At 34.1% G+C, this 27,473-nt stretch overlaps 1 protein-coding gene and 1 pseudogene across 1 annotated transcript; one reads left to right on the top strand and one right to left on the bottom strand.

Annotated features, from left to right (window-relative positions):
• On the top strand, positions 1,152-13,610 carry LOC108661116 (annotated as a pseudogene).
• LOC18604254 (myb-like protein L) lies at positions 16,853-27,396 on the bottom strand. Its single transcript, XM_018118266.1, has 9 exons — positions 26,787-27,396; positions 25,139-25,629; positions 23,512-23,717; positions 22,805-22,975; positions 21,271-21,585; positions 18,906-19,064; positions 18,679-18,828; positions 17,869-18,078; positions 16,853-17,774 (listed from the first exon to the last, which is right to left on the bottom strand). The coding sequence occupies exons 1-9, from the start codon at positions 27,220-27,222 to the stop codon at positions 17,129-17,131; spliced, it is 2,784 nt and encodes a 927-aa protein (XP_017973755.1). The 5' UTR covers positions 27,223-27,396; the 3' UTR covers positions 16,853-17,128.

Genomic DNA, 27,473 nt, shown 5'->3' with positions numbered 1-27,473 from the left:
ACGTTACAAATATTTATAATGGCAGAATGTGAATCAAAGACTAATTCTTTCTTCATAGTAAAACGACAAAGCCAAGGTAAGGCAAAAAAATTATAGAGAGAAACGGCTGAGAGAATCAAGAGAAAATCAAGATAAAATATTTTGTAACATTATAAATATCTTAAAAGAATCAAAGACTAAATCAAGATAAAATATTATGTCTAACGTTACAAAATATTTATAATGGAAAAATGTGAATCAAAGACTAATTCTTTCTTCACAGTAAAAAGACTAAGTCAAGGTAAGGTAAAAAATAAAATTCACCACCAAAGTACAAAATATCACTTGGGCCTAGCCCACATATATACTCATGCGTAGGGGGGGAGAATCTATATTTTTTCAAGGCTTGGCCTAATCTCATGTGTGCGCATGAGCCCACTCTTTTTTCTTCCTTGCAACAAGCCCATTATGAGTTTTTATATATAAGGCACTCACCTCTCTTGTACCTTGGTAATGTGAGATGTTTAAACCTTATGAAATACACTATTTTTCCAACAAAAGACAATATAGATTCCTTAATTGTCACTTTGAAATGAATCCTCTTCATAAGCATTTGAATTGAATGCACCTTAAGTGCACAGATTTTTTTCATATTAAATTAACAAAGGTAACTGCTTGTATTTCTACCAAACAAGAAGGGGAAAACATGGATGCCCCTCAACATTTTTCCAATAATGCATCCAGAGACTGACTCAATTAATAGTCTATGTCAGCATTATTAACTTATTGTTCAAACAATAAACCGAAGAAGAATGAAATTGGTACTGGATTGTATACATCAAAGGCATTAGATTTCCATATATCAAGTTCTGTTACTAGAAGATTATTGCAACAGCTTAACTTTTTTTTTTTGTCTACTTTTTTCTCAGTCTATTATACAACGTAATCCATTTACCCAGATGATTTCTTCCTCACGAAGTAGTACCACAAAGCACCTTCCAAGAATTAAAAATCCTTTAAATTGCTTTCACCCAAGATTGTGATAAAAATACCCTAAAAATTACCCATCGGTATTTGAACCTGATGAGTTTTCAACCAAAACATGTCCCGACTACTTTCGGTGGATCCACAATAATTTACAACACTCGAAGAGTTCATGAATTACTTAAAACATGATTGAAAAAGGGAAATCGAGTGCGGAGGTTAGATTACAAATAGTCAATGGCGAGGTCAATATGGAAAAGTCTGGCAAACCTTATCAAACTAGAGATTTGTTTACGTTATGGGGTATTTGGAAGCTTCTAAGGTTTTACCTTGGAATGCTGCCAAATTTGGACCTTTTGTTCTTTACTAGAGACAAGACAATGATCAAGAAAAAGGACTACCAAGGACTTAATTCTACATCACCAGCGCCGTTGTTCCATTACTATGAAGAGGAGAAAGCACTCGACATTGTGTTCCCTAACTGGACCTTTTGGGGATTGTAAGTGTTAATTGTAAAGGTTCTATCTTAACCTTGAAAAAATAATATTGTTGAGTGGTTATACCTTACCAAGTGAAAAGGTAGAAGGGTTAAGTTTAAGTCTTTGAAAAAACTGATTGTGAGGGTTATGCTTTGTTCTAGAAAAGCATTTTTTAGATAATGGATTCAAAACTCCTTAGTGATCCAAGGCCAACTAAAGATTTCTCCAAAATAACTCTCAAAATCAAAGTGTTCTTTCATTGACCTACTTGAGCCTTAAGCTTCCTTATTCTTTCCAGAGCCTTCAAACTGTTCTTGTATTCATTGTATTATTGGGCCTTCTAAAGGCATTTGAGCTTTCTTTTTCATCCTTATTGTATTGATTGTAAAGGTTTTATCTTAACCTTGAAAAGATAAGTGTTGTTGAATAGTTATACCTTATCAAGTGAAAAAGTAAAAAGGTTAAGTCTAAGCCTTTAAGAAAACTAATTGTGAGAGTTATGTTTTGTCTTAGAAAAGCATTTTTTAGATAGTGGATCCTAAATGCTTTAGTGATATGAGGCCAACTCAAGATTTCTCCAAAATTACTCTCAAAATCAAAATGCTCTTTCATTGAGTTACTAAAGCCTTAAGCTTCCTTATTCTTTCAAGAGCCTTCATAGTCTTCTTGAACTCATTATATTATTCAGTCTTGTAAAGGCACTTGAGTTTTCTTTTTCATCCTTATTATATTGATTGTAAAGGTTCTATCTTAACCTTTAAAGATAGTGTTGTTGAATGGTTATTCCTTACCAAGTGAAAAAGTAGAGGTTAAGTCTAGGCCTTTGAAAGACTGATTATGAGGGTTATGCTTTGTTCTAAAAAAGAATTTTTGAGATAGTGGATATTAAACTCCTTGGTGATCTAAAGGAGAAGACATAGGCAAAGAGGCTAGACCTCTGAAAAATCCTTATATTCTTTCTTTGCTCTCTAAAATTGCTTTTATTGTTATTTTTTCTCTAAATTTTTTTTGAAATACTTGAAAAAGAATTTCTACAACTTAGTTTATTATTTTTAAAGAAATTTTTCATTCTTACCTGGTTTAAAAAAAATAATACTTTACTCTTCAAGTTTGCAAGAATTTTTGAAAACCTTTAATTCACCCTTCTCTTGAAGTTATTCCTTTTGAGCTAACATTCTAATAGCAAAGGTTAGGAAATGGATGGTTTGAGACTTTGCTAAATAGTCATATTAATGTAAGCTCAAATAGAGAGATATTCTCTATAATGGATAGGAGGAAAAAGATTTTGACTATTATACAAACTTTGGAAAAAGTTTATTGTCAAGCCCTACTCTATGATATACTTGTCATGTCATTCATGTGCTTGATAGAATGTATGCAAATGCCTCGAAATATCATTAAAAGTCAATATTGTACCTAGTGGTACAATTAAGTTGATTAAAGCCTCGGACTAAGTCAAATAAAGATTTTAGAATGTATTTGAGAGTTATTGAACCTTAGAATGTCTTAATATGGTGATTCGAAGTTCGAGGATTTATTTGAAGTCCAATCGGGAATTTTCATAATGTAAGGGATAAATGGTCATTTTGCCATCTAAGGGTAAAATGGTCATTTTGCCACCTAAGGGCAAAATTGGAATGTTGGATGATATTTTGACTAAATTTGATTAATTAGAGCATTATTTGAATTTGAGAAGTGAAAATTTTCAATTTCAACATTTTTTTGAACATAGGGGCAAAACGGTCATTTTACGTGTCTACGGGGACGTAATTGAAATTTTTAGAATTTTACACCACCATAACACTTGCCAAGCCCATGAATTTCACCTATTATCATTTTATACTTTGGATAATTAAGAAATTACTTGTGGTGGTGAGCAAATACTTAATTGTTAAGTTATTAACCATGGACCAATTACATGGTGACATGTGGTGAATTTTAATCCTTTTATAATTCCCTTTAAAAACTAGCACACACTCCTCCCATTTCACTCTTCATGGCTGGCCAAAGCAAAGAACAAAGAGAAAAGAATAGAAACAACCCTAGAGAGGAAAATTCAAGAGAAATTTGTGGAATTTCAAAGAACAAAGCAATCAAAGGTAAAATTTTTCAATTTTAGCTTGTGATCTACCTTTCCCATGCTCTCTTTTTCATTTTCCATAGTTGAAACTCAAGATTTCATGAAGGAAAGTTTGCTGGCCGAACCCAGGGGGAGAGGTTTTGATCACGGGTTTTGTTACATTTTATGCTATATACGCGTTTTTAGTTGATTTGTGATAGTCGATGTGAAAAAAAAGCATGAAAACCACATGTTCTTCATCAAACCCTCCTTGGCCGAATTTACTAAAGGACACATTGATGATGAATCTTGTTATATCTCATGTTATTTAGCTTGTATTTGATGAATTGTGGTGCCGGATATTGAAAACGGTTATGGAAACGTATGGTTCCTTTAGAAAACGATTTGAACAATAATGAGAAAATCATAGTAAATGGACTTGGATTTGATTCCTAATGATATAGATGGATTTATTAGACTGTGTTGACACTGATTAGCAAGTTAGTCCAAAATCGGAATGAATTTCGGTTACAATGAATTAAGTTACAATCAAGCTTGTTGAGGTACTTTGGTGAATTTGAAATATTAGAAGTGTAATGAATATATTTGAAGTTGAATCGGATGTTTTGGCTGATTCAACAGTGTATAGTTCAAGTTAGGTCGAATACAAATTCAATTCGATCATAATTGAACCCACGTAGAACACCGTCTTTAAGTGATTATTTGGATAATTCTCATTCAATGTCATGCATTCATATAGAGCCTGAAATAGTTTTATAACAGTTTGGCACAAATATATTGAATTACGTGTCGTGTATTATGTGTAGGTGGTGAGCTCTCTGATAAGGGTAAAGATATTGTACCCGAGGATCAAGAATAGGAGTACTCCAAACTCCTGCTATTGTGAGTAACAAACTTTCATCTTAACTATCTAAAGTTATTTATACTCGTTTTTATGTTTTAAAGAATAATGAGTTTAAGCGGTAAATTATTATGTTTTAAAATTGAAGTGTTGGTTAAATGAAATGAGTTTTATAACTTATTTTGAAATTGAATACTAGTTTTGAAAATTGAGTAAGTAGAGACTATATACTCGTGTTTTGATATATGGTTTGAATTGGTGGCTTATGACAATGTGATGGCATGAATGGCTAGATTTGTGTTTTGTGTGGAATATATAAATTATTTTGCTTTGTCGTGACACAGGCTGGGTAATATCATATTAGCCATGTCATATTGCCGAAATTTTTATTGATTTGGTGGGATAATTGATTAGCTTACTGCAGCGGGTGGGTTTTCGTGGACCAGCCTATAGAGGGGCACGGTAAACCCCATTGTATTTTACCTTAGTATGAAAGTCGCGAAAGGTATCTCCTAAGGTAACGTTAGAGTTCACTTCACGTCGAACCACCACGTGAGAGTGAAACTCAGCCAACACCAAAGAATGGTTGTGCTTTTAAATGTTAAAAAAAATGAGTTTTATACTCATATGTTATTTTAACAGTCTTGACGGACTCGGTTGGATTCCTCGGCGCAAGGTGTCACCGAGTGTAAGTTTTTGGCACGAGCCAAGTTTTTACGAGAATCATAAGCCTTGTTGATTTTTATGAAATGAAATTGATTTATATGAAATGAAATGAGATTCGATGTTATGAATCATATTATGATGAGATATTTTAAATTGTCTCCATTTACTCGGCTTTAGATGTTTTAGATGAAATTTGCTTACTCACTGGGTTTATAAAAACTCACCCCTTCTTTTCACTCATTTCAAGCTCAGGGCAGTTTGTAGACCGCTGATTATGTCGAGGGTTTGCTTTTGGGTTTACACCCTTAGAAATCGCAAGTCTATAGTCTTGTACATATATGTTTATTTTAGGGGCCCACATGTCATTGTAGAATATTTTGTATACCTGGCTACGTGTGCCACTGTATGTATGAATTTATTTTGCTTTTACGCTACAAAAATTATTTACGCAAAGTTCTATAAATATTGTTTTATAAGAAAATAGAATATTTTATTTAATATTTTTATTTAATTTGAATAGCTATAATGTCACTTTAAATTGATGAATTAGACAACGAAACTTATTTTTAGACATGAAATGGATGTTTATTACTCGTATATCATATTTTTACCAAGATTCGAAAATTTTGGATAAAATGACCAAAATACCCTTGTATAGTAGAAATTACTTTTTGATTGTTTTTTATTTGAAATTAGTCTATATTTCTTTAAAATATGATATTTAGTAACTATTGTTCACAGGGGAGATGTAAAACTGATGCGAGAGCCTTGCGAAATTTCGATTGACATTCTGGGTAATGAATGTCTATCGAGACATCACGGTGGATGTCACGAGTTCGAAGGGAGTACTGGGTCATGACATTTCAATTGGTATCAGAGCTTTTGGTTTTAAAGTTATTTTAAAAAAAAAATTACAATGTCAGTGTGACCCCAAGTTAGGTTAGATTAAGTCGAATACATGCATCTGCATATAGAACCTGAAGTTGTCTAAACTTGTTCTGGTTCTTTTTATAAATTATTATGCCTCCTCAAAGTGGATTTCCACCTCTCACTAGATCAGTCGAGAGAGGAAGAGGCATGAGTCCGACCCAATGTAGTGACAGATACCATGTCTGTACTTGACAGAGATGCTTATGTCTTAATGGATTCTGGTTTAGATAGATCTTATGTGAACATGACATTCGCATCCTTTTCTGATAGGAACCTGTCACTTTTAGAGGAGGTAATTGTAGTTCATACCCCTCTAGGAGAGCAGTTGGTTAGAAACACCTGTTATAGAGACTGTGGATAAGAGTTGGTGAGGAAGAATTCAGGGTTGACTTAATTCTCCTAGAAATCTGAGATTTTGATTTGATATTGGGTATGGATTGGTTGACTGCACATCGAATGAATGTAAATTGTTTCAGGAAGGAAGTTGTACTTCAGAATTCTAAAGGAGTAAAAGTTGTATTTGTAGGGGAACGTCGAGTATTACCATCCTATGTAATCTCGGCTATCAAAGCTTTGAAACTAGTGCAGAAATGGTATCCTGCTTATTTAGCACATGTGATTGATACTCAAAGGGGGAACCTAAGTTAAAGGATGTCCCAATAGTAAATGAGTTCTCTGATGTGTTTTTGGATGAATTACCAAGACTACCTCTTGATCGAGAACTCGAATTCTCTATTGATCTACTTTAAGGATGGGCTTGAATTTTGCTATGCTTAGTGTGGAGTCAAAGGATTAAAGGACTAGATATGGATTTAGTTGTTTGAAATTAAATGCTTTAAAAGGTTGATTCTAGTCTAAATACTATATGGAGATTTATATTGGAGCTTGATATACAAATTATTGTAAGGATCAATTTAAAAGTCTACTTGGATTAGTATGCAAACTATGGTGCAAATGATTAGTCTTAAATTTGATTTCTTCAAAGGTAACGGATTCAAAAAATGTTGATTTTCGGATATGCTCTAAGAGGAAGTTTCTGCATCCTAAGCTTAAGAAACTTTGATCCTATGACCGCAAAGGTGAGATGCAATAATTAAGTGGTGTATAATTTGAAATATGTCAAACTTGAGGAAAGTAAGTAGGGATTCTTACCTGTGGTAATGGATGTTGACAAGTGTTAAAGAATGAGATGAATTTGAAAGTATTGGCTTGGTCTATTATATGTGATAAGCACAAGAGAATATAATGGTTATGGAAATTGCGACGTAAGCTTGGACGAAAACCAAACAGTTAAGGATGATTAATATAGTAACCTTAAATTTAGACAAATAGTGTTGATTAAGTAAACTTAAGTAGCCACCATGCCGCCGTGCTAGAAACACCTCATATTTGGGACGTAGGAATAAGAGGTGAAAGACGGGAAGTTGAACTTACGAGTTGAATTAAGGTCATTGGACTTGATGTTAAGCTTCGTTAATTGGAGTTTTAAGGTTTTTGAAGGTATTGATATCAATGAATTGAAAAGTTTCTTCGTTGACTTATATATTGGCAATGTATAAGAGTTTTGAAACGAATAGACCGAACAACAAGTGTCAAGAATAATGGTTAGTAGTGCTTTAAAATATTTTATATATATGATAAGGAAATGTGGAACTTGGAATTGTCAAGGAGCTTAGTGGTTAAAGCATAAGTTATGAGGTCGCTCGATGTGAGGTTGAAATTAGATATTGGCGATGATGTCGAAGGATACCTCAGTAAAATCTATATTAAGTTTATAAATATCAGAGTTGATTGTGCAGATGCAGAAGAGAACATATGAGTATATTGGTGTAAAGAAATAGTACAAGATGATTAAAGGTAATCCCGATAATGAAGTTAGTTAATGAAAATTTCCTAACGAGGGAAACTAGTTTTCAAAATATAAGAAATGCACACGACTTCAATGAATTTAAATCTTAAGTGACTAACTAATATGGAAATGAATAAAGACGTATATGATGGAAGTGTACAAGGTAAATGAGAAACGAAGATGACTTTTAGGAATTGTCATATTGCATAAGATACAAGGATGAGTTAAAGAAAACCTTTGAAGGATCAATAAGATCGTAAAGCATATGTGGATACCGGATTGTGATTGGATGAAAATGATATTTAATGATTGAAATGTGGTTAGTGACATTGTGATGCAAGGATGCGTGGTATGATGGAGCTTATACATAGGATTGAGAATGATAAGAAAAGAGTATAAGTATGTAAATTATGTGAAGTTATGCATAGGCACAATGAGAATCCGTATGAATTACATAAGAAACAATTTATGGTGGGATGTAAATTAAATGGTAATGCAAACATCCAAAAAGGTAATTTGGAGTTGATTATGCCCTAATATTTATGGATTAAACTTGACCTATGGGAATAAAATAGAAAAGTAAAAAGGGGAAACATGTGCTATGAGAATATGATATTGAACCTTAGTTATGGATTAGAATGAATAGAGGCAATTTAGTTCGAACGTAGTTAACGAGGGTCCTTATCGATAGTGATGGATGATCGCACGTAAATGTATATGGACATACATATATATATATATATATATATATAGAGAGATGATTATGTGATCAACTAAAGTGAAGAATTATTCATGGTAATTTGAGTTTTAAATTCGACGTGTTTAATGAGCTGTATAGTTGATACGATGATGAAAGTTATTGATGGCTGGGTATGAAACGAGACATAGTCGAGTTTGTGACGAAATGTCTCACATGCCAACAGATCAAGATGGAACATCAAAAACCATCGGGTACTCTTCAACTTCTACCTATCCCTGAATGGAAGTGGGAACATGTGACTATGGACTTTGTATTGGATTTACCACGGACGCAGAGTGGGAAGGATGATATTTGGGTGATTGTGGGTAGATTGACTAAGTCCGCCCATTTTTTAGCTATTGATAGCACGTATTCCATTAAGAAACTGGCTAAGCTTTATATATATGAGATAGTGAGATTACATGGAGTTCCAGTTTCTATCGTGTCAGATCGAGACCCTTGATTCACTTTTTGATTCTGACCTAAATTTCAAGAAGCTCTCAGAACAAAGTTGAGATTTAGTACTACCTTTCATCCACAGACAAATGGTCAGTCTCAAAGGACCATTCAGACTTTGGAAGATATGCTATAGACTTGTATCATTGACTTTACTGGGAGTTGGGACAGACACTTACCGTTGGTGGAGTTCGCGTATAATAACAGTTTTCAGTCTAGTATCAGGATGGTCCCATACGAGGCTTTGTATGGAAGAAAGTGCCGAACTCCACTCTATTGGGATGAAATGGGTGATAGGAAATTGTTTAATATAGAGTTGATTGATCTGATTAATGACAAGATCAAGGTTATTCGAGAATAATTAAAGACAGCTCAAGACAGGCAGAAAAGTTACTCGGATAGACGGAGAAAAGATTTCGAATTTGAAGTTGATGATAGAGTTTTTCTTAAGGTCTCTCCTTGGAAAGGTAATAATTTGAATACTTTAAAGTATTAAGTCTTATTTGATTAAATTATTATAGTAAATTGTGGTATCTTGTTGGATAATGAAAGATGTGATCCGATTCGCAAAGCGAGAAAAGCTCAATCCGAGATACATTGGACCCTTTCGTATTATTGAAAGGATTGGACCAGTGGCACATAGGCTAGAGTTAACCCCCAGAGTTGGATCGGATTCACAATGTCTTCCACGTCTCAATGTTGAAGAAGTATATACCTGATCCTTCCCATATCCTTGAGGCACCTCCGATTGAGTTGCAAGAGGATTTAAAGTTCGAGGTGCAACCTGTACATATTCTAGACCGAAAGGATCGAGAGTTGAGAAATAAGAGCATCCCAATGGTTAAGGTGTTATGGAAGAATGCTCGGATGAAGGAGATGACGTGGGAAGTTAAGTACCAGATGAGGAACCAATACCCGCATCTTTTCTCCGAGTCCGGTAAATGAAATTTTGAGGTCAAAATTTTATTTTAAGAGGGGTAGTGCTGTCAAGCCCTACTCTATGATATACTTGTCATGTCATTCATGTGCTTGATAGAATGTATGCAGATGCCTCAAAAAATTGTTAAAAGTCGGTATTGTACCTAATGGTACAATTAAGTTTATTAAAGCCTCGAACTAGGTCAAATAAAGATTTTAAGATGTATTTGAGAGTTATTGAACCTTAGAATGTCTTAATATGGTGATTCAGAGTTCGAGGATTGATTTGGAGTCCAATCGGGAATTTTCATAACGTAAGGGCAAAATTGGAATGTTGGATGATATTTTGACTAAATTTGATTAATTAGAGCATTATTTGAATTTGAGAAGTGAAAATTTTCAATTTCGACATTTTTCGAACATAGGGGCAAAACGGTCATTTTACGTATCCACGGGGACGTAATTGAAATTTTTAGAATTTTACACCACCATAACACTTATCAAGCCCATGAATTTCACCTATTATCATTTTATACTTTGGCTAATTAAGAAATTACATGTGGTGGTGAGCAAATACTTAATTGTTAAGTTATTAACCATGGACCAATTACTTAGTGACACCTGTTGAATTTTAATCCTTTTATAATATCCTTTAAAAACCAGCACACACTCCTCCCATTTCACTCTTCATGGCCAGTCAAAGCAAAGAATAAAGAGAAAAGAATAGAAACAAACCCTAGAAAGGAAAATTCAAGAGAAATTTGTGGAATTTCAAAGAACAAAGCAATCAAAGGTAAACTTTTTCAATTTTAGCTTGTGATCTACCTTTCCCATGCTCTCTTTTTCATTTTCCGTAGTTGAAACTCAAGATTTCATGAAGGAAAGTTTGCTGGCCAAACCTAGGGGGAGAGGTTTTGTTCACGGGTTTTGTTAGATTTTATGCTATATACGCATTTTTAGTTGTTTTGTGATAGTTGGTGTGAAAAACAAGCATGAAAACCACATGTTCTTCATCAAACCCTCCTTGGTCGAATTTACTAAAGGACACATTGATGATGAATCTTGTTAAATCTCATGTTATTTAGCTTGTATTTGATGAATTGTGGTGCCAGATATTGAAAATGGTTATGGAAACGTTTGGTTCCTTTAATAAACGATTTGAACAATAATGAGAAAATCATAGTAAATGGACTTGGATTTGATTCCTAATGATATAGATGGATTTATTAGATTGTGTTGACACTGATTAGCAAGTTAGTCTGAAATCGAAATAAATTTCGATTGCAATGAATTAAGTTACAATCAAGCTTATTGAGGTACTTTCGTGTACTTGGAATATTGGAAGTGTAATGAAATATTTGAAGTTGAATCGGATGTTTTGGTTAATTCAACAGTGTATAGTTCGAGTTAGGTCGAATACAAATTCAGTCCGATCATAATTGAATCCACGTAGAACACCGTCTTTAAGTGATTATTTGGACATTTCTCATTTAATGTCATGCATTCATATATAGCTTGAAATAGTTTTATAACAGTTTAGGACAAATATATTGAATTACGTGTCGTGTATTATGTATAGGTGGTGAGCCCTCTGATAAAGGTAAAGATATTGTACCCGAGGACCAAGAATAGGAGTACTCCAAACTCCTGCTATTGTGAGTAACAAATTTTCATCTTAACTATCTAAAGCTATGTCTACTCGTTTTTATGTTTTAAAGAATACTGAGTTTAAATGGTAAATTATTATGTTTTAAAATTGAAGTGTTGGTTAAATGAAATGAGTTTTATAACTTGTTTTGAAATTGAATACTGGTTTTAGAAATTGAGTAAGTGGAGACTTTATACTCGTGTTTTGATATATGGTTTGAATTGGTGGCTTATGACAATGTGATAGCATGAATGGCTAGATTTGTGTTTTGTGTGGAATATATAAATTATTTTGTTTTACCGTGACACAGGCTGGGTAATATCATATTGTCGAAATTTTTATTGATTTGATGGTATAATTGATTAGCTTACTGCAGTGGGTGGGTTTTCGTGGATCAGCCTATTAGAGGGGCACGGTAAACCCCATTATATTTTACCTTAGTATGAGAGGCGCGGAGGGTATCTCCTAAGGTAACGTTAGAGTTCACTTCACGCCGAACCACCACGTCAAGGTGAAACTCAGCCAACGCCAAGGAATGGCTATGCTTTTAAATGTTAAAAAAAATGAATTTTATACTTATATGTTATTTTAACAACCTTGACGGAGTCGGTTGCATGCCTCGGCGCAAGGTGTCACCGAGTGCAAGTTTTTGGCACGAGCTAAGTTTTTACGAGAATCATAAGCCTTGTTGATTTTTATGAAATGAAATTGATTTATGAAATGAAATGAGATTCGATGTTATGAATCATATTATGATGAGATATTTTAAATTATCTCCATTTACTCGGCTTTAAATGTTTTAGATGAAATTTGTTTACTCACTAGGTTTATAAAAACTCACCCCTTCTTTTCACCCATTTCAGGCTCAGGGCAGTCTGTAGACCGCTGATTATGTTGAGGGTTTGCTTTTGGGTTTGCACCCTCAGAAATCGCAAGTCTATAGTCTTGTACATATATGTTTATTTTGGGGGCCCACATGTCATTGTAGAATATTTTGTATACTTGACTGCGTGTGCCACTATATGTATGAATTTATTTTGTTTTTACACTACAAAAATTATTTACGTAGAGTTCTATAAATATTGTTTTATAAGAAAATGAAATATTTTATTTAATATTTTTTTTTAATTTGAATAGCTATAATTTCACTTTAAATTGATGAATTAGACAACGAAACTTATTTTTAGACATGAAATGGATGTTTATTACTCGTATATCATATTTTTACCAAGATTCAAAAATTTTGGATCAAATGACCAAAATACCCCTATGTAGTAGAAAGTACTTTTTGATTCTTTTTTATTTGAAATTAGTCTATATTTCTTTAAAACATGATATTTAGTAACTATTGCTCACAAGGGAGATGTAAAACTAATGTGAGAGCCTTACGAGGTTTCAGTTGACATTTCGAGTAATGAATGTCTATCGAGACATCGCGGCGGATGTCACGGACTCGAAGGAAGTACCAGGTCGTGACATTTATAATTTAAACTAGTTTACTAGTGCCTCCAAGAATGAGTGCTCTAAAACAATTGGCTTCAAATGGATGTTGAATGAAGGATTGATAGATCACCATAAAGAAATAGTAGAATACTTCAATCATTGGGCATATTTCTCTTCCAAAGAAATTTGCTTCGAAGGATGGTTTCAGTGCTTGGGAATTCGTATGATCGCTATGCTAAGCTATTAAATGGAACCCACAAGTCTCATGTTCATCCATAGGAAAATGCTACTACTGTTCAAGTTACAAGCCAATAATTAATTCTACATCATTAATAAGTGATCTTAAATAAGTAGAGGTGGCTGCTATCAAGGCTTTAGAATACTTCAATAGTACCCATCACATGGTTTTGTACTATGAGGATCTTGTCATAAATCATACAAACTTAAAAGATGTTCAGGAGTTTTTGGGCCTTCCGTAGATGGAATTAACTAGTCGCCAGGTTTAAATACACAAAAGTTCATTATTTAATTTGTGAAGAACTGGGATGATGTAAACAAGCCACTAAATGGAACAAAATATGAGTTTCTTTTGTGCTGACTATTAAGAATGACTACATTATTAACAAAAATGGTGTGGATGCCATCTTTAGCTAATTTTTATTATTGAAGTTGACTAAACATGCACTTTGTTTCAAAATTTTCGCTATCATGAAGGAATGATACTCTCCATGCTGGCAACACCCGAGGTGATCAACACACCATTGATGCAGGTGATAAGTGTTGCATTGAGCCACGTACCATTCTTTCTCTTGATTTATTTATATTGATCATATAGACAACTTGTATATTGTCAGCTAATGAAAATTTAGGTGAATCAATTGTTCAAAAAAAAGAAAGAGAGGGTTTTACTCACCTTGTAATGATAAATCCAACAATAGTCTTTGATTGTTTATTCTTCAAGTTACTCTTGAAAATCCCCAAGTCCTACACAAATGTATGCTTGTGAAATTCTTTTATTAGCTTTGGGTTTTGTTCACTAATAGAATTGGCTACTATGTTTAGATGATATATTTATACTAATCCTAATTATATTTCGATAAATTTTAAGCATATGTAAATAGTTTAGGCACAATCATATTAAAGACCTATTTGTTTCACTTGAGATATATCAATACTTTAGTTCAAATAATTATTTGGGTTGGGGTATAATGGTATCAGAACATGTGCCACTCTTGTAGGGAAAATGCAAAAAAATTTCAATATTGCCACTAGCATTGTTGCCAGGCAATTTGCATTGTCTTAACAAAAAGAAAATCATATCTTCATGTAAGAAACTCGGAATCCACTTCCATTTGGTTCATTAAAAAATAGACTCATGTAGCTTTCCAACCATATATAACTAAAATCGCAAAACTTCCATAAATCAATATAGAATTAGACGTAAAGTGACAGTACAGTAGACAAAACTCAATTCTTTTAGTACATTTCCCTTTTCAATTCATAAAATCTAACTCTTCCTCATCCAGCTACTAAGTAAGCATATAATCATATTTAATTCTTAAATAAGTAATAATCAATAAAATCAATCGGTCCAACCTAAACTAGATCACGGAGACATATGAAAACTACAAAACCTCTAGATTTTTCTCATCATCCTTAATTCAAATCCTTCTAAATCAATCAAATATTATTCTTCAATTAAAAAAAGGGTTTTTACTCATTTTTCTGTTAAATATGGTTTTTACTCATTTGTTAAATTCTTCAATTTGCATTGTCTTAACAAAAAGAAAACCATATCTTCATGTAAGAAACTCGGAATCCACTTTCGTTTGGTTCATCAAAAAATACTCATATAGTTTTCCAACCATATATAACTAAAATTGCAAAACTTCCATAAATCAATATAGAATTAGACGTAAAGTGATAGTACAGTAGACAAAACTCAATTCTTTTAGTACATATCCCTTTTCAATTCATAAAATCTAACTCTTCCTCATCCAGCTACTAAGTAAGCATATAATCATATTTAATTCTTAATTAAGTAATAATCAATAAAATCAATCAGTCCAACCTAAGCTAGATCACGAAGACATGTGAAAACTACAAAACCTCTAGATTTTTCTCATCAACCTTAATTCAAATCCTTCTAAATCAATCAAATATTATTCTTCAATTAAAGAAAGGGTTTTTACTCACCTTATAGTGATAAATCCAACATTAGTCTTTGATTGTTTAGTCCTTATGTTGCTCTTGAAAATCCTCAAGTCCTACACAAAGTATGCTTGTGAAATTCTCTTATTAGCTTTAGGTTTTCTTTACTAAAGGAAGTGGTCACTATGTTTAGATGATGTATTTATACTAACCCTAATTATATTCCAATAAACTTTAAGTATATGCAAATGATTTAGGCACAATTATATTAAAGGCCTATTTGTTTCACTTGGAATATATCAATACCTTAGCCCAAATAATTATTTGGTTTATGGTATAATAGTATCAGAACGTGTGCCACTTCTGTAGGGAAAATGCAGAAAAATTTCAATATTGCCACTAGCATTATTGTCAGGCAGTTTGCATTGTCTTAACAACAGAAAACTATATCTTTACGTAAGAAACTCGAAATCCACTTGCGTTTAGTTCATTAAAAAATAGACTCATGTAACTTTCTAACCATATATAACTAAAATAGCAAAACTATCATAAATCAGTGTAAAATCATACTTAAAGTGACAGTACAATATACAAAACTCAATTCTTTTAGCACATTTTCCTTTTCAATTCATAAAATCCTATTCCTCCTCATCACTAAGTAAGCATATAATCATATTTAATTCTTGAATAATTGATAATCAATAAAATCAATCGGCCCAACCTAAGCTAGATCACAAAGACATGACAACTACAAAACCTTTAGGTTTGTCTCATCAACCTTAATTCAAATCCTTCTAAATCAATCAAATATTATTCTTCAATTAAAGAGAGGGTTTTTACTCACTTTGTAATGATAAATCCAACAATAGTCTTTTGATTGTTTATTCTTTAAGTTGCTCTTGAAAATCAAGTCCTACACAAAAATATGCTTGTGAAATTCTCTTCTTAGCTTTAGGTTTTCTTCACTAAAGGAAGTGACTGTTATGTTTCGATGATGTGTTTATACTAACCCTAATTATATTCCAATAAACGTCAGCATATGAAAATGGTTTAGGCCCAATTATTTTAAAAACCTATTTGTTTAACTAGGGATACGTCAATACTTTAACCCAAATAATTTTTTGAGTTGGGGTATAATAGTATTAGAACGTGTGCCAGTCCAATATGGACTTTCACATTGCACTAGTTCTTGGTCTCATGGAATGAGCTTTGATTGTAATTGTGATATGTGCCACTTATGAGGACATTAAGGATAATCATTATTAACAATTTCAAATTAAGTTTTTGAAAGTCATATGATTTAAACTTGAAAAGTTGCTAGATCAATGTTGCTCAAACTTGAATCGTTATAACTTTAATTTATAACTTGCTGAACTTCAGATTAAGACCTAGTTATTAATTGGACTAGAAGTCCAATTCATTAATTGAGATTTAAAGCTAATTGGGTTTAATGGACCATTTAGGCCTTGGATTGACAAGTCCAAATTGCAAATTAAGAAAAAACAAAAAAAGATGGCGCAGCATTGCGGTCAGACTTTCCCTTATCGCTCGTCTTCTCCTCCAGCTCGCTTTTTTTAACCAAACACAAAGAAAATTAACAATTTTCCTTCCTCTCCTTCATTTTTTTACTTTCTTTCCTCACTTTCTTCCTTTCTACCAGCTTGTGTAAAAGTAATCTAACTATTGATGTAAACAGGAATAAGATGAGACTGTATCATATCATTTGGTAGGATAACGAAATGTTGAGTATACATTTGGCTGTATAATTTTACTACTTTACTTTCTCTTTTTCTTCATATCGGGTATCGGCTGGCCTAAGCCCAAGGATCAAAAATAACCTAATTACAAAACTGGAGGACCAATGCTACATCCTATAATGCAAAATTCCCATCTCATTTCCTGTCTGCACAATGTACTATGTACCTACATGCAAAATTTTCACAGCCTCGTGGAGGGCAACAGCAACTAATCATTGTGCCTTGGCTCATCCAACTCTTTGGAAGGCAGCTCAGATTCCCTTCTCATACAAGAGGAAGCTGGCCCCCTCTTCTTTAATCTCTTGCGCAACTGCACAAGAGTGATGCCATCAGCCTCACAATTACCCTCCTGGTCAATCCTGTCTGGTTCTCTCACAACTTCATGGGGGGCAACAGTGTCATTTACAATGTCATCTCCCACAATGTTCATGTCACTAGACATTATAGTTTGCTTCAAACTGCTGCGGAACATAGAATTTTCAGGAATTACCCCATCACAGTTAGTTTTAGCCTCACAACGTTGCAAACCAAATTGTATTTGATTTGTCTTGTCACGTTGCTCCGGCCCTTTCATAATTGATAAATGTGCATTTTCAGCAATTTGATGCCTTCTCTTCTTCGATTTATTGCGAAGAAAGCCAGCAAGCTTCATCTCATCTCCATCTGCATATGATGGAATGTTTTTCTTCAATTTATCTTGCAGAAAAGAGGCAAGCGTAGCGTCGTCTTTAGCTCCAGACAGCTCATTGCGCTTTCTGCTCCTGCTGTGCTGCCTTAGAGAACTATTTCCCCTCTTCTCCACCTTTTTACTTGATGGAAGGTTCTCAAAATCTTCAGCACTAATAATCCTTCTTCTGCATACAAGAAGATAAATCAAACTAGAATTAGGACAAGTTAAAAGGAAAAAGAGAGAGACAAACAGAATGAAAATAGCTTTGAACATTGTACCTTTCTTTCCTTTTTCCTTTACTTGGCAGATTTGTATTTTCGGGTTCAGAAGTTGAATTTGTCAATTGTAATGGAATATAAAAGTCATTAGGGCCAAGGGCAGGACGCTCGGATTCCCGATCTACAAAGTTAGATACAAGAGTAGCTTTACGTATTCTTCTAGCTTCTTGAAGCAACGGCACTGCTTTTGGATGCAATGTCTTCCATCTCCTAGTTATAAAGACAGAAGTTGAGATTAGAAAGTTGCTCAGAAAGATTAAGCAAACATAGTATTAAAAAATACACAAAAATAAGAAGGAAAAATAACGCATGATAAAGGCTTAACCAAGTAGAGGTGTAACAAAGTCAACCCTACTCACATGCTATTCAGGTTTCGACTCAAAATATTTACACTTAACCCGTTTACTGTCAAGTTGAGCTCGGCTAGCTGAATGAGCCAAGTTTGAGTATTCAATACTCACTTAAGAGAGCTCAGAAACCTATTGAAGTTTTTATTTTTAATGTATTAATATAGTCTTTTATATATAATATGCAAATATTAATATAAGCATGTAACCAAACTCGAGCTCATACTCAAGCTCAATCTGCAACTTAATTTTAGTTAGATGGCAATCAAGCCTAATCGAGTCAAACTCAAGTAGCTAGATATTATTTTGAGTCAAGCCCAAGTATAAAACATAAAGTCCAAGCAAGCTTAAGCCAAGCTCCAAGCTTGAGTTCGGTAATCAACTCAAGCTTCAAATTTACTGTGTAAATTCAGCTCAGCTTGACAACACCGTAAGCCAATAGTTAAAATCAACATTTTCATACCTCCAACACTGATTATCAGTTCGTGAAGGCATACATGTGGCAACTTTAGACCAGTAATATCCATGTTCTTCAATAGCTGCTTCCAGCCTCAAATCCTCTTCTTTAGTCCATCTGCCCAAATTCAAAGCCGGATCTAAAGAATTGACCCACCTGCCACCATAGTGAAAGATTAACAATTCTATTTAATTAACACCATCTTACTAGACCTAAAGATTGCTAGACCATACCTTTCTCTACATTGCACTTGAGTTCGACCAGGAATAACTTCAGCTATTTTTCTCCAATTTTTTGGCCCAAAAAGCATCACAGCCACTTTCAAGCGTTTATCTTCATCATGCGTCCATCTACCCACTCTTTGCCTGGTTGGGTGAAGTGATTTTATCCATCTGTATACTATAAAAATCTCATTAGTATAAATTAAATGACGTTACACAATCCTAAAAAGAAGCTAGTTCTACCATATCCTTCCCATTTGAAAACAATGTAAAGCATGCATTACCAACATAAAGTAGATAGGGTCCTAAATGGCCCCTCCATGGAATTGGGTGATGCAGGGAATTATTTTAGTGGAGGTTTCAGCTCAGAAACGCCGATGGCAACGTGAGATCAAATAGTGCAGGTCATTAAACATAAAATATTTAGAATACATGGGAGTGCTATTGACAATGTAAAATGCCCTTGTAACAAAAAGATGATGTAAAAAAGAAAACATACATCTGACAAACCAAAAATTCCATGGACTTAAATGAACGCCTACATTGAAAAAGCAGCACAGACATTGCAACAACATTGAGACCAAATTTATCGATATCAGTATAATAAGAGATATAGCTGAATACAAGCAAAGTTTTACGTATTACCATTGATTATTGAAACTCCTAAAATGTGGATATATTGTTAGTTATATCTATGGATATAAAAATATGAACAAGATTTTAAAAAGGTAAATTTCTGAATAGAACTTTAGAGTACACTAATCTACACATTTACATACATTTTAATGTCATGATTTTATAATTTTGATATATGAAATGCAGCATAGATATATTGATATCAGTATAGTAAGAGACATAGCTGAATAGAAGCAAGGTTTTAGACATTAGCATTGATTATTGAAACTCCTAAAATGTGGATATACTTATATCTATGGATATAAAAATATAAACAAGATTTTAAACATGTAAAATTCTGAATAAAACTTTGAAGTACACTAATCTACGCATTCGCATACATTTCAATGTCATGATTTTATAATTTTGATATACAAACTGAAATGACTTAGGTGCAAAGGGAGACAATTCCAGGTGCTAAGGACCATTTTAAGGCAGAACCTATGCTTTCATCAGGAGGATATATTCATAAGAAAAGTTGGGTAACTTTAACCCCGTGTGCTACATCATTCGACTTTTAACTTACCACCCACATAAGCAATCTCTAGTCATTTACTTCTTGAGCAACTTTTAATATATAGTTTGACAAAAGAGAAAGCTTACATTGGCTAACCAAGATATTTTTATTAATATACTTGTAAATTTACCCTTTGAATTAATCCTGTTAAAGTTTATGTCTACCTAAATAATTATATTGTAATATCTATGGCTTATTTATCAATATATTGCCTGAAGTCAAAATTGGCTAAAAACAAGAAATTGATTCATTGTTCAACCCAAAACCCGCTTGAAACTCAAAATTACCAAATCAATAAATAGCTCAAACCCAAATGACCAAAAACAGACTCACATGCACCTGATTTCCACCTTTGAAAACAATTTAAGAGAAAAATTCTAAGAGAAACAGAAACCATTTTGTATATTCCTAGCTATCACATGATGATGCACACTGCCGTAGAATGAACACTGCATCCTGGTTTTGTAATAATTGTGTGAAACTGCAATTTCTGATTTATTCTACATTTTATATCCAGGTGTGATCTCAAAAATTGTAGTCGTAGTAATGTCTATGTTGCTCTTAACTCTTTAATTGTTCTTTCCCCTAGTTATTTACGTAGCTAAAAGTCTACTGATCCTGACTTTTGCAATCCAACCTTCCCTTTCCAACGACGAATAGCCAATGAAGCAGCCTCTTGCCAGGCCCCAACAAATAATTAAATCCTTAAAACCTAAATTTTCAAATTTTCTCAAGTTAAGATCCAGCATTAGGGAGCCATTATGTATCAGTCATACATTCATTATGTAATGTAACTCCTATGTCAACGAAAGGCTTCCCCTCAAATTTTTCCTACTGCCTGAAGCGCATGATTTATGAACTGTTTCCTATATCATTACAATTTAGAATTGTTCAAATGAGATATCTATAACCTTTCGTCGTTTAAATCATAAAGGATGAGATCTATAACATAAGAAAGGCTATGATAAAATTAATTGAGAGAAGCTAGTCTATATTAAAATAATTCACATTTCATAAATTAAAAAAAAAAATTTAAAGCAAAATGCAAAGTTTTTTACTTACAGATTCCTTGTCAATTCATTCACTAGCAACGAGTCTAATATGAACAAATTTTGTGTCATTAGCTGGAAAGGTATCACTAAAATTAAACACAAGCCAAAATAATCTTTGAAATGGCTAACTGACCTATTAGAGCATTGAGTGCCAGTCCGTCCTTTCAAAGTAGAAGCAACAGACTGCCAATCACATTCACCAAAAACTTCAACAGCAATACGAAGTTGATCATCCTCCTCCTCAGTCCATTCCCTTTTTAGTATGCACGCATTCAAACTCCTCTGATAACGTGCCAGGCATTGAAAAGGGGTCCTGTTCGAACCTAACGATACCACAATGTCAAACCAGTTACTAATCCCCTTTTCTTGAACAATAAACAAAAGATTCTTATCTTCTTCAGCAGTCCATGGATTGCAATTGATGAGGGGATCTTCATGATTCAACCAGCTGCAAAAATCAATGAAGAAATCAAGACAAAATAAAAGCATAATAAAGCAATCAATGCTTATACAATGATTCTCATTCAAGTGCATGAGAAATGAGAGCATCACAAAAATCTGTGACAACAATCATCACCAATGCATTCAGCAACACTGTTTTGAGCAAAGCATGCATGTAGGAGTCCCACCTTTATGACCTGCAAAAACCTTGCACTTCTATTCAAATCCAACAGTTGTAAACACGTCTGTGATGGTCATCGTTATAGACATCTGATAAGTTAGCCTTATTGAAGGACACATGCTTCAGAGAAAATCAATGAACATGAAAAGCTAGTTAAGAACTGCATAGATTGAGGCCAGAAACAAAATAAACATGAACCTAGGATGCATTACTTGTGGTAGTAAGTATAAATTTTGCTAGGCTCGTTAACACATGCTTCATAGAAATCATGACCTCTGTGCAACTAAAAGTCCAAGGATGATAAGATGTAAGAAATTCTTCCAATGGTGGAAACAGAGAGAGTTTGAGCACTCACAATCAACACAAGCATGCTTTATGTACTTTCTCACCCCAAAAATGAAAAAGAATGAGAAAAGGGGGCAAGGGGGGGGGGGGGGGGGAAGCGGGGGAGAGGGGGGGCAGTAAACAAAATTTTTGGAACGACAAGCATGAAACGGAAGTTAAAACAAACAAGAAGCATGTAAGATAAAGTAAATGTCAAAATGTTCTCTGCAAAGTAAAAACATACGAAAATCAATGACAGAACAACAAAAGCACAATAAAAAAAAAGGTAAAATGCAATATATCACTAGATAAGTAGAAATATTGAAACTCTAGAAGCAGCATTATAATCTTTAAAGCAGAAAGGAAGCAAGTTTTCCAGCATTCAAAGGCGACTGAACAACATTAGGTATGTAATAGTGTTTCAGACAACAAACAAAGAAAGAAGTGGATGCTTGTTATCAGGTCATAACATGTTGCATCGCAACAAATTGGGCCAACATTTAGAGGCACGGTTAAATTTCCCAAATGTGACATTAACCAACCAAAATCTACCAGACTTCAAAATTATATAGCTAATACATTTTTTTATATATTATGTTAGTCAAGAAAGTCAAAAGATGCAACTATTCAAAGAAACAAAATGCTTTAAGAATGCATGAAATGCTTTTCAAACATCAATTTCATTTTTTTAGAAAAAAATTACTGTTCAGGAGATACTTACCGTGTTTCACATTCTGCACCAGAACGACCCTTGACATACATGGAAGCTAACTGATCCCAATTCACTTTAGGAAGAAATTCCCTAATCCTCTCAGGGGTGATTTCAAGATCTTTGACTGTTGCTATAATGTCATCCAAATTACTTCCATCTCCAGATGACCCATCTGCACTACTGGCAACACAAAGTGCATGAGTATAATACATAAATATGCCAAAGAAAGTCAAAAGAGTGGAAATGTATCATTCTAAATACAGTGGTATCCAAAAGTTAGATGAACATTGAACAACACAAATTTTCCTTGTAGTAAGAAGTCTTTAAAGTTTCGAAGAATATAAGAGAAATAACACTTCCATTTTCACATTGTTTTGTTAATTTCTGCCTTTAATTGAATATTTAGATGTTCAAGAATAAGCATACAATCTTATAAATGCAATAGCTATGCTCCAAAAACTTGTTATCAGACATGCTACACCACATACTCTGGAACACACTTAACCAGTGCATCTCCAGCATGGGGCTCAAACTCTAGTGATATATCAGAAGAGTTTTGCAAGGAACATGTAATGGAAAATAGAAAGAATGTATTCCATCTATAGTATTCCGTCTAACATGATCATAACCATTAGCCTTGGGAGTTCTAAGCCATCATCTATTTAAGATAAGACTTCAGACATAAATATAATGATATAGATATTGAAAGGACAGACCTGAACCAATCCACTGAAACTTGAAGCGCACTCTCTTGAAATTGTTGCCGTATTCCCTTTACAAGATTTTCTCTTTCTTCCCTGGACCATTTTTTCCTCTGAAGTGCAAGAGGAAATTTTGTTAAAGCCATTCTGTAATTAGTGACACTAGAGTTCTCTGGTGGACCATAATCCGCAGAGACGTTTTTATCATTAACCTGCAGCAACTGAACATGTCATACTCGTCAGCAGAGGGCACCACTAAAAATCAATCTATAATAACCTAAGAACAAGTTAGAATCATACTTAAATCAAAGTCATTAATTAGACTTGCAGTGATTAAAGCTACAAGAACAGGTGCACCGGTAAAACTAACATTAATATGAAGAAAGCATACATATCTTGAATGTATAACCATGCCTCAAAAAATACCGTCCTCCACCTAGAGTATCCTCCCTCTATCCTATAATATCAGTCCCCTTTGAGAGCACAAAGTTGGAGTGATTGAACTTTCATATAATATTACTTTTTAAGAACAACCCCCCCCCCCCCCCCCTCTCCAATTCACTGATTTCTTTTGCTTTTATATGGTAATTAATACAGTGAGAAAGAGACAATTAAATCAATAATCAACACTTATCCACTTCTAGCAATAGACTTACATTTCGAAAAACCCAAAATGAAAAGATGGACTAACATTATGAGATGGCTGGTGGGAACGAGAAGAAAAAACAGTGTTTCACCCTATGAATTTCCATTAATCTGTACCTAAATATAGAACCAACCTTAAGGTTTTACCGCATCAAAATTTGTAATGAAGCTCAAAAATATCACTAAAAAGAATCATTGGCATATTTCTTATATGATCAAATAAATTATAGGGAAAGCTAACTCTATGTGCAAAAACCCCCCAATCTCCAACTCCAAGAAAAAAGAAATAAAATCACATCATTATACTATGAGTTGCAAGGAATAGAGAAAAAAGATCAATGTACCAAACCCTAGTTAGTTCACATTGAAACTTAAGATTTAATGTAATTTGCAGAAAACATTTTAAAGTGCAAAATGTCCTGAATTAAAATTTCAAAACTATAACAGGCTCACAAGCCACTTTTTGAAGAATATAGCAATAAACATAACCTAGCATAAGAAAGATATAAAAGGCAATGGTAAGAGTATAAGACCAGAAATGCTATATGACACTGAATGTTGGCAATGAAATATCAAAACGTGCAAAAAATGAGCAGGGTTGTGATGACTGCAATGGATATATGGGAATACAATGAAAGATACTGCACTCAATAGAGCAAATGGAAAAATATGATCCATGTAGCCAACCCCACTTAATAGAAAAAGTCTTAAGTCACTGTTGTTGCATAAAAAGCATTGAAATCACACCATGATTTGCTAAGCAAAATCTACTCTGACATCACTAGGTAACTGACACCATAACTATTGTTTAAGTTTGGTTTGACTCTCTATTTAGTAGCATGCTTTGTTAATGGTTAAGATCACAATCTTGCAAAGCTTGTTCACAGGACATGCATTTTGGACAAATTAGCTGCAAAAAGCATTTGAAACTCTTTAGTTTTCATTCCCAGAAGAGAAGAAAATAGAGACATAAAATGGCAAAGAGGCAAATGATAACCTCAGGATCCTTAGAAGTCCGTGATTTTCTTGCTGAAATTAATTGTATACGAGGATCCTTGTTTATCGATAATGATCGTCCTGTTATTTTTTTGCAAGAAACCTGAAAGTCTTTAAGAATTTTAACGCGTTCCTTCAATTTCTTGTTCTCCTCAATTTTCGATTCAATCTGAGTCAACTTACTTCGAAGAAACTTCTGATAAGACCTGTTCTTTTTAATAGCATCAATGAGCTGCTGTGCAGACTTTGGAAACCTCGACGAGTTGTCCGCCAGTGTAGACAATTCGTTGGCATCTGAGTGATCCCACTGAACTAAACCAACAGGCTGCATCTCCGCATTGCCACTTAACAAGTGGGAGATGTTGCCAGCCTTCTCATAATCTTGAAATCTTTCACAAATATCATTGCATGTTGCATCCTGTAAGGGCGTGCTAGTCATATAAATGGGCTCTGTTTTCTCTATGTGATCCTCTGTGCTGATTCCCTGAGTGTCTGATGAACATTATTTAAAAAAAATTAATGTAAACAAGGGGCATAAATGAGCAGCCATTGGGTAATTTGCATGCTTTAACACAAATGTATGGACTGCAGACATAGAGTGAGAAAGAGCTCAAGAGATTGATATCAATACAAACAAGATCTATAGGAACAGCTAACAACACCTTAAGCCCTAAAATCAGAGTTAGATATTAAAAAACATAAGTACCAAAAAGGATTACTCGTCACTAGTAAAAATAATGAATTTCAACCATTACCCTAAAGAACCTCACAGAAAACCTTTAAAATACAATATGCGTCTGAAACTACAAAGAACCATTGTTTTTACCACATCTGGATGGCATTCAACACAGAAAGTAATAAAGATTGTGAGAGTTTGTTAACTTACATAGGGAAAAAAAGATCAATAGGAACACCTAACAATAACATAAGCACATGTTAACCTGAATATCAATAAGAATAAGCCCCCAAGATTCACTATCATGAATTACGAATTTGATGATTACCCTAAAGAACCTCACAAACACCTTTGAGGAAAATGGCTCCTCAAACTAAAAAAGAAATACTTTTGCTACATTTCGATGACAACCAATGTGAAAGGACTTTCAATCAGTTCGCAATCAAAATGCTTCAGACTTCATTAGAGCTCTTAGACTTCAAAATTTTGAACCAAAAAATGGAAAGAAAATTTTAGGTATAGACATTCTCCTCAGTTCATTCTCTTCCACCAAGCCACAGTTGCATTTTAACTTGCAACTTCATCATCCGATTTAAAGAATTTCAATATAACTTTAATAATTCAACGTTCAAACCATCTTCCCCAACATAACTAGTATCATTCAAGATGCACAAAGTTAAGCAAAACCACATTAAAAATAACAATAGAAACTATTAACAAACAAGAAACAACACTAAACACAAATGAACCATAGTAGTTTGAACTGAAAAATAGAAGAGGACGTCCATATATAAAATCTATTTTCCAATTCACAACTTAGTTAAGAGGACAACACAATGGAAATAATGAAACAATTAAAAATTCATATATTTGCATCAGAAACAGCAAAATTGTTATCGAAATAATAATATTTTATCATAAGCTCAATCCGCCACTCGGTAAAATCATAATTTCAAAGAGAATTGGGACTTACCATTGCTAGAATAAGCCGAAAACCGCCTCTGGATAACGCGAAGAGTCTCGAAATCATCTTCAGCATCGTCATCAGAAGAAATTGGAGGAAGAGTGCAGGGAGGCTGAATAGACAGAGGCTCACAAACGTCCACTGAAAGCGCAAAACGACTCCGTATACTCCGGAAAATTTCCATATCATCCTCGCTGTCGGTATACGCCAAAGCAGCCGACGAGACGGCGGCGTCCGAAGTGGAGGGTCGGTCATTGTCGGAAGCGGTGATTTGGAGATCGTTAAGGTCGGCGCCGGTGCGGAGGCAGGCTTGTTTTAGGGCTTCCATGTCCTCGTCAAAACCGTCGTCGTTGTCGCTGATGGAGAGCTCTTCTTCTTCTTCATCTACCTCTTCTGCTTCTCTGTCTTTTTCTTTTCCGGTGTCGTATTGGTCGTGTAGAGACATTGTTCTGACTTGTTTGTAGAAAAACCAAGCGCTTTCTACTTGGTGAGGGATTCTTGAAGAGACTATGACTATGGAGCTCCCTAAGACGCAGGGGAGGCCGAAAAGTTGGAGCAGGAGGAGAAGCGAGGCCGGAGAGAAAAGCTGGCTCTACAGCTTCCAATTCCAAACAACGGTTCGTGCGTCTGGGTAGGGTGAGATCCACTAATATTTTGGGTTCCAAAGAAAATGGGCTTTCAAATTGGGCCCCACAG

Source organism: Theobroma cacao, chromosome 3 (genome assembly GCF_000208745.1).
Source record: "Theobroma cacao cultivar B97-61/B2 chromosome 3, Criollo_cocoa_genome_V2, whole genome shotgun sequence".
In the NCBI taxonomy this organism is placed as follows: Eukaryota; Viridiplantae; Streptophyta; class Magnoliopsida; order Malvales; family Malvaceae; genus Theobroma; species Theobroma cacao.
This window is presented reverse-complemented; position numbering and strand designations above follow the sequence as displayed.

What these genes read in the sequence shown, in the direction of transcription:
- LOC18604254 (XM_018118266.1), bottom strand. Translation starts at nt 27,222, where the DNA reads ATGTCTCTACACGACCAATACGACACCGGAAAAGAAAAAGACAGAGAA. An exon ending in GGACTTCTAAGGATCCTGAG is followed by an intron (nt 23,718 to 25,138) that starts GTTATCATTTGC and finishes TGACATGTTCAG; the next exon opens with TTGCTGCAGGTTAATGATAA. An exon ending in GTTTCAGTGGATTGGTTCAG is followed by an intron (nt 22,976 to 23,511) that starts GTCTGTCCTTTC and finishes TTGTGTTGCCAG; the next exon opens with TAGTGCAGATGGGTCATCTG.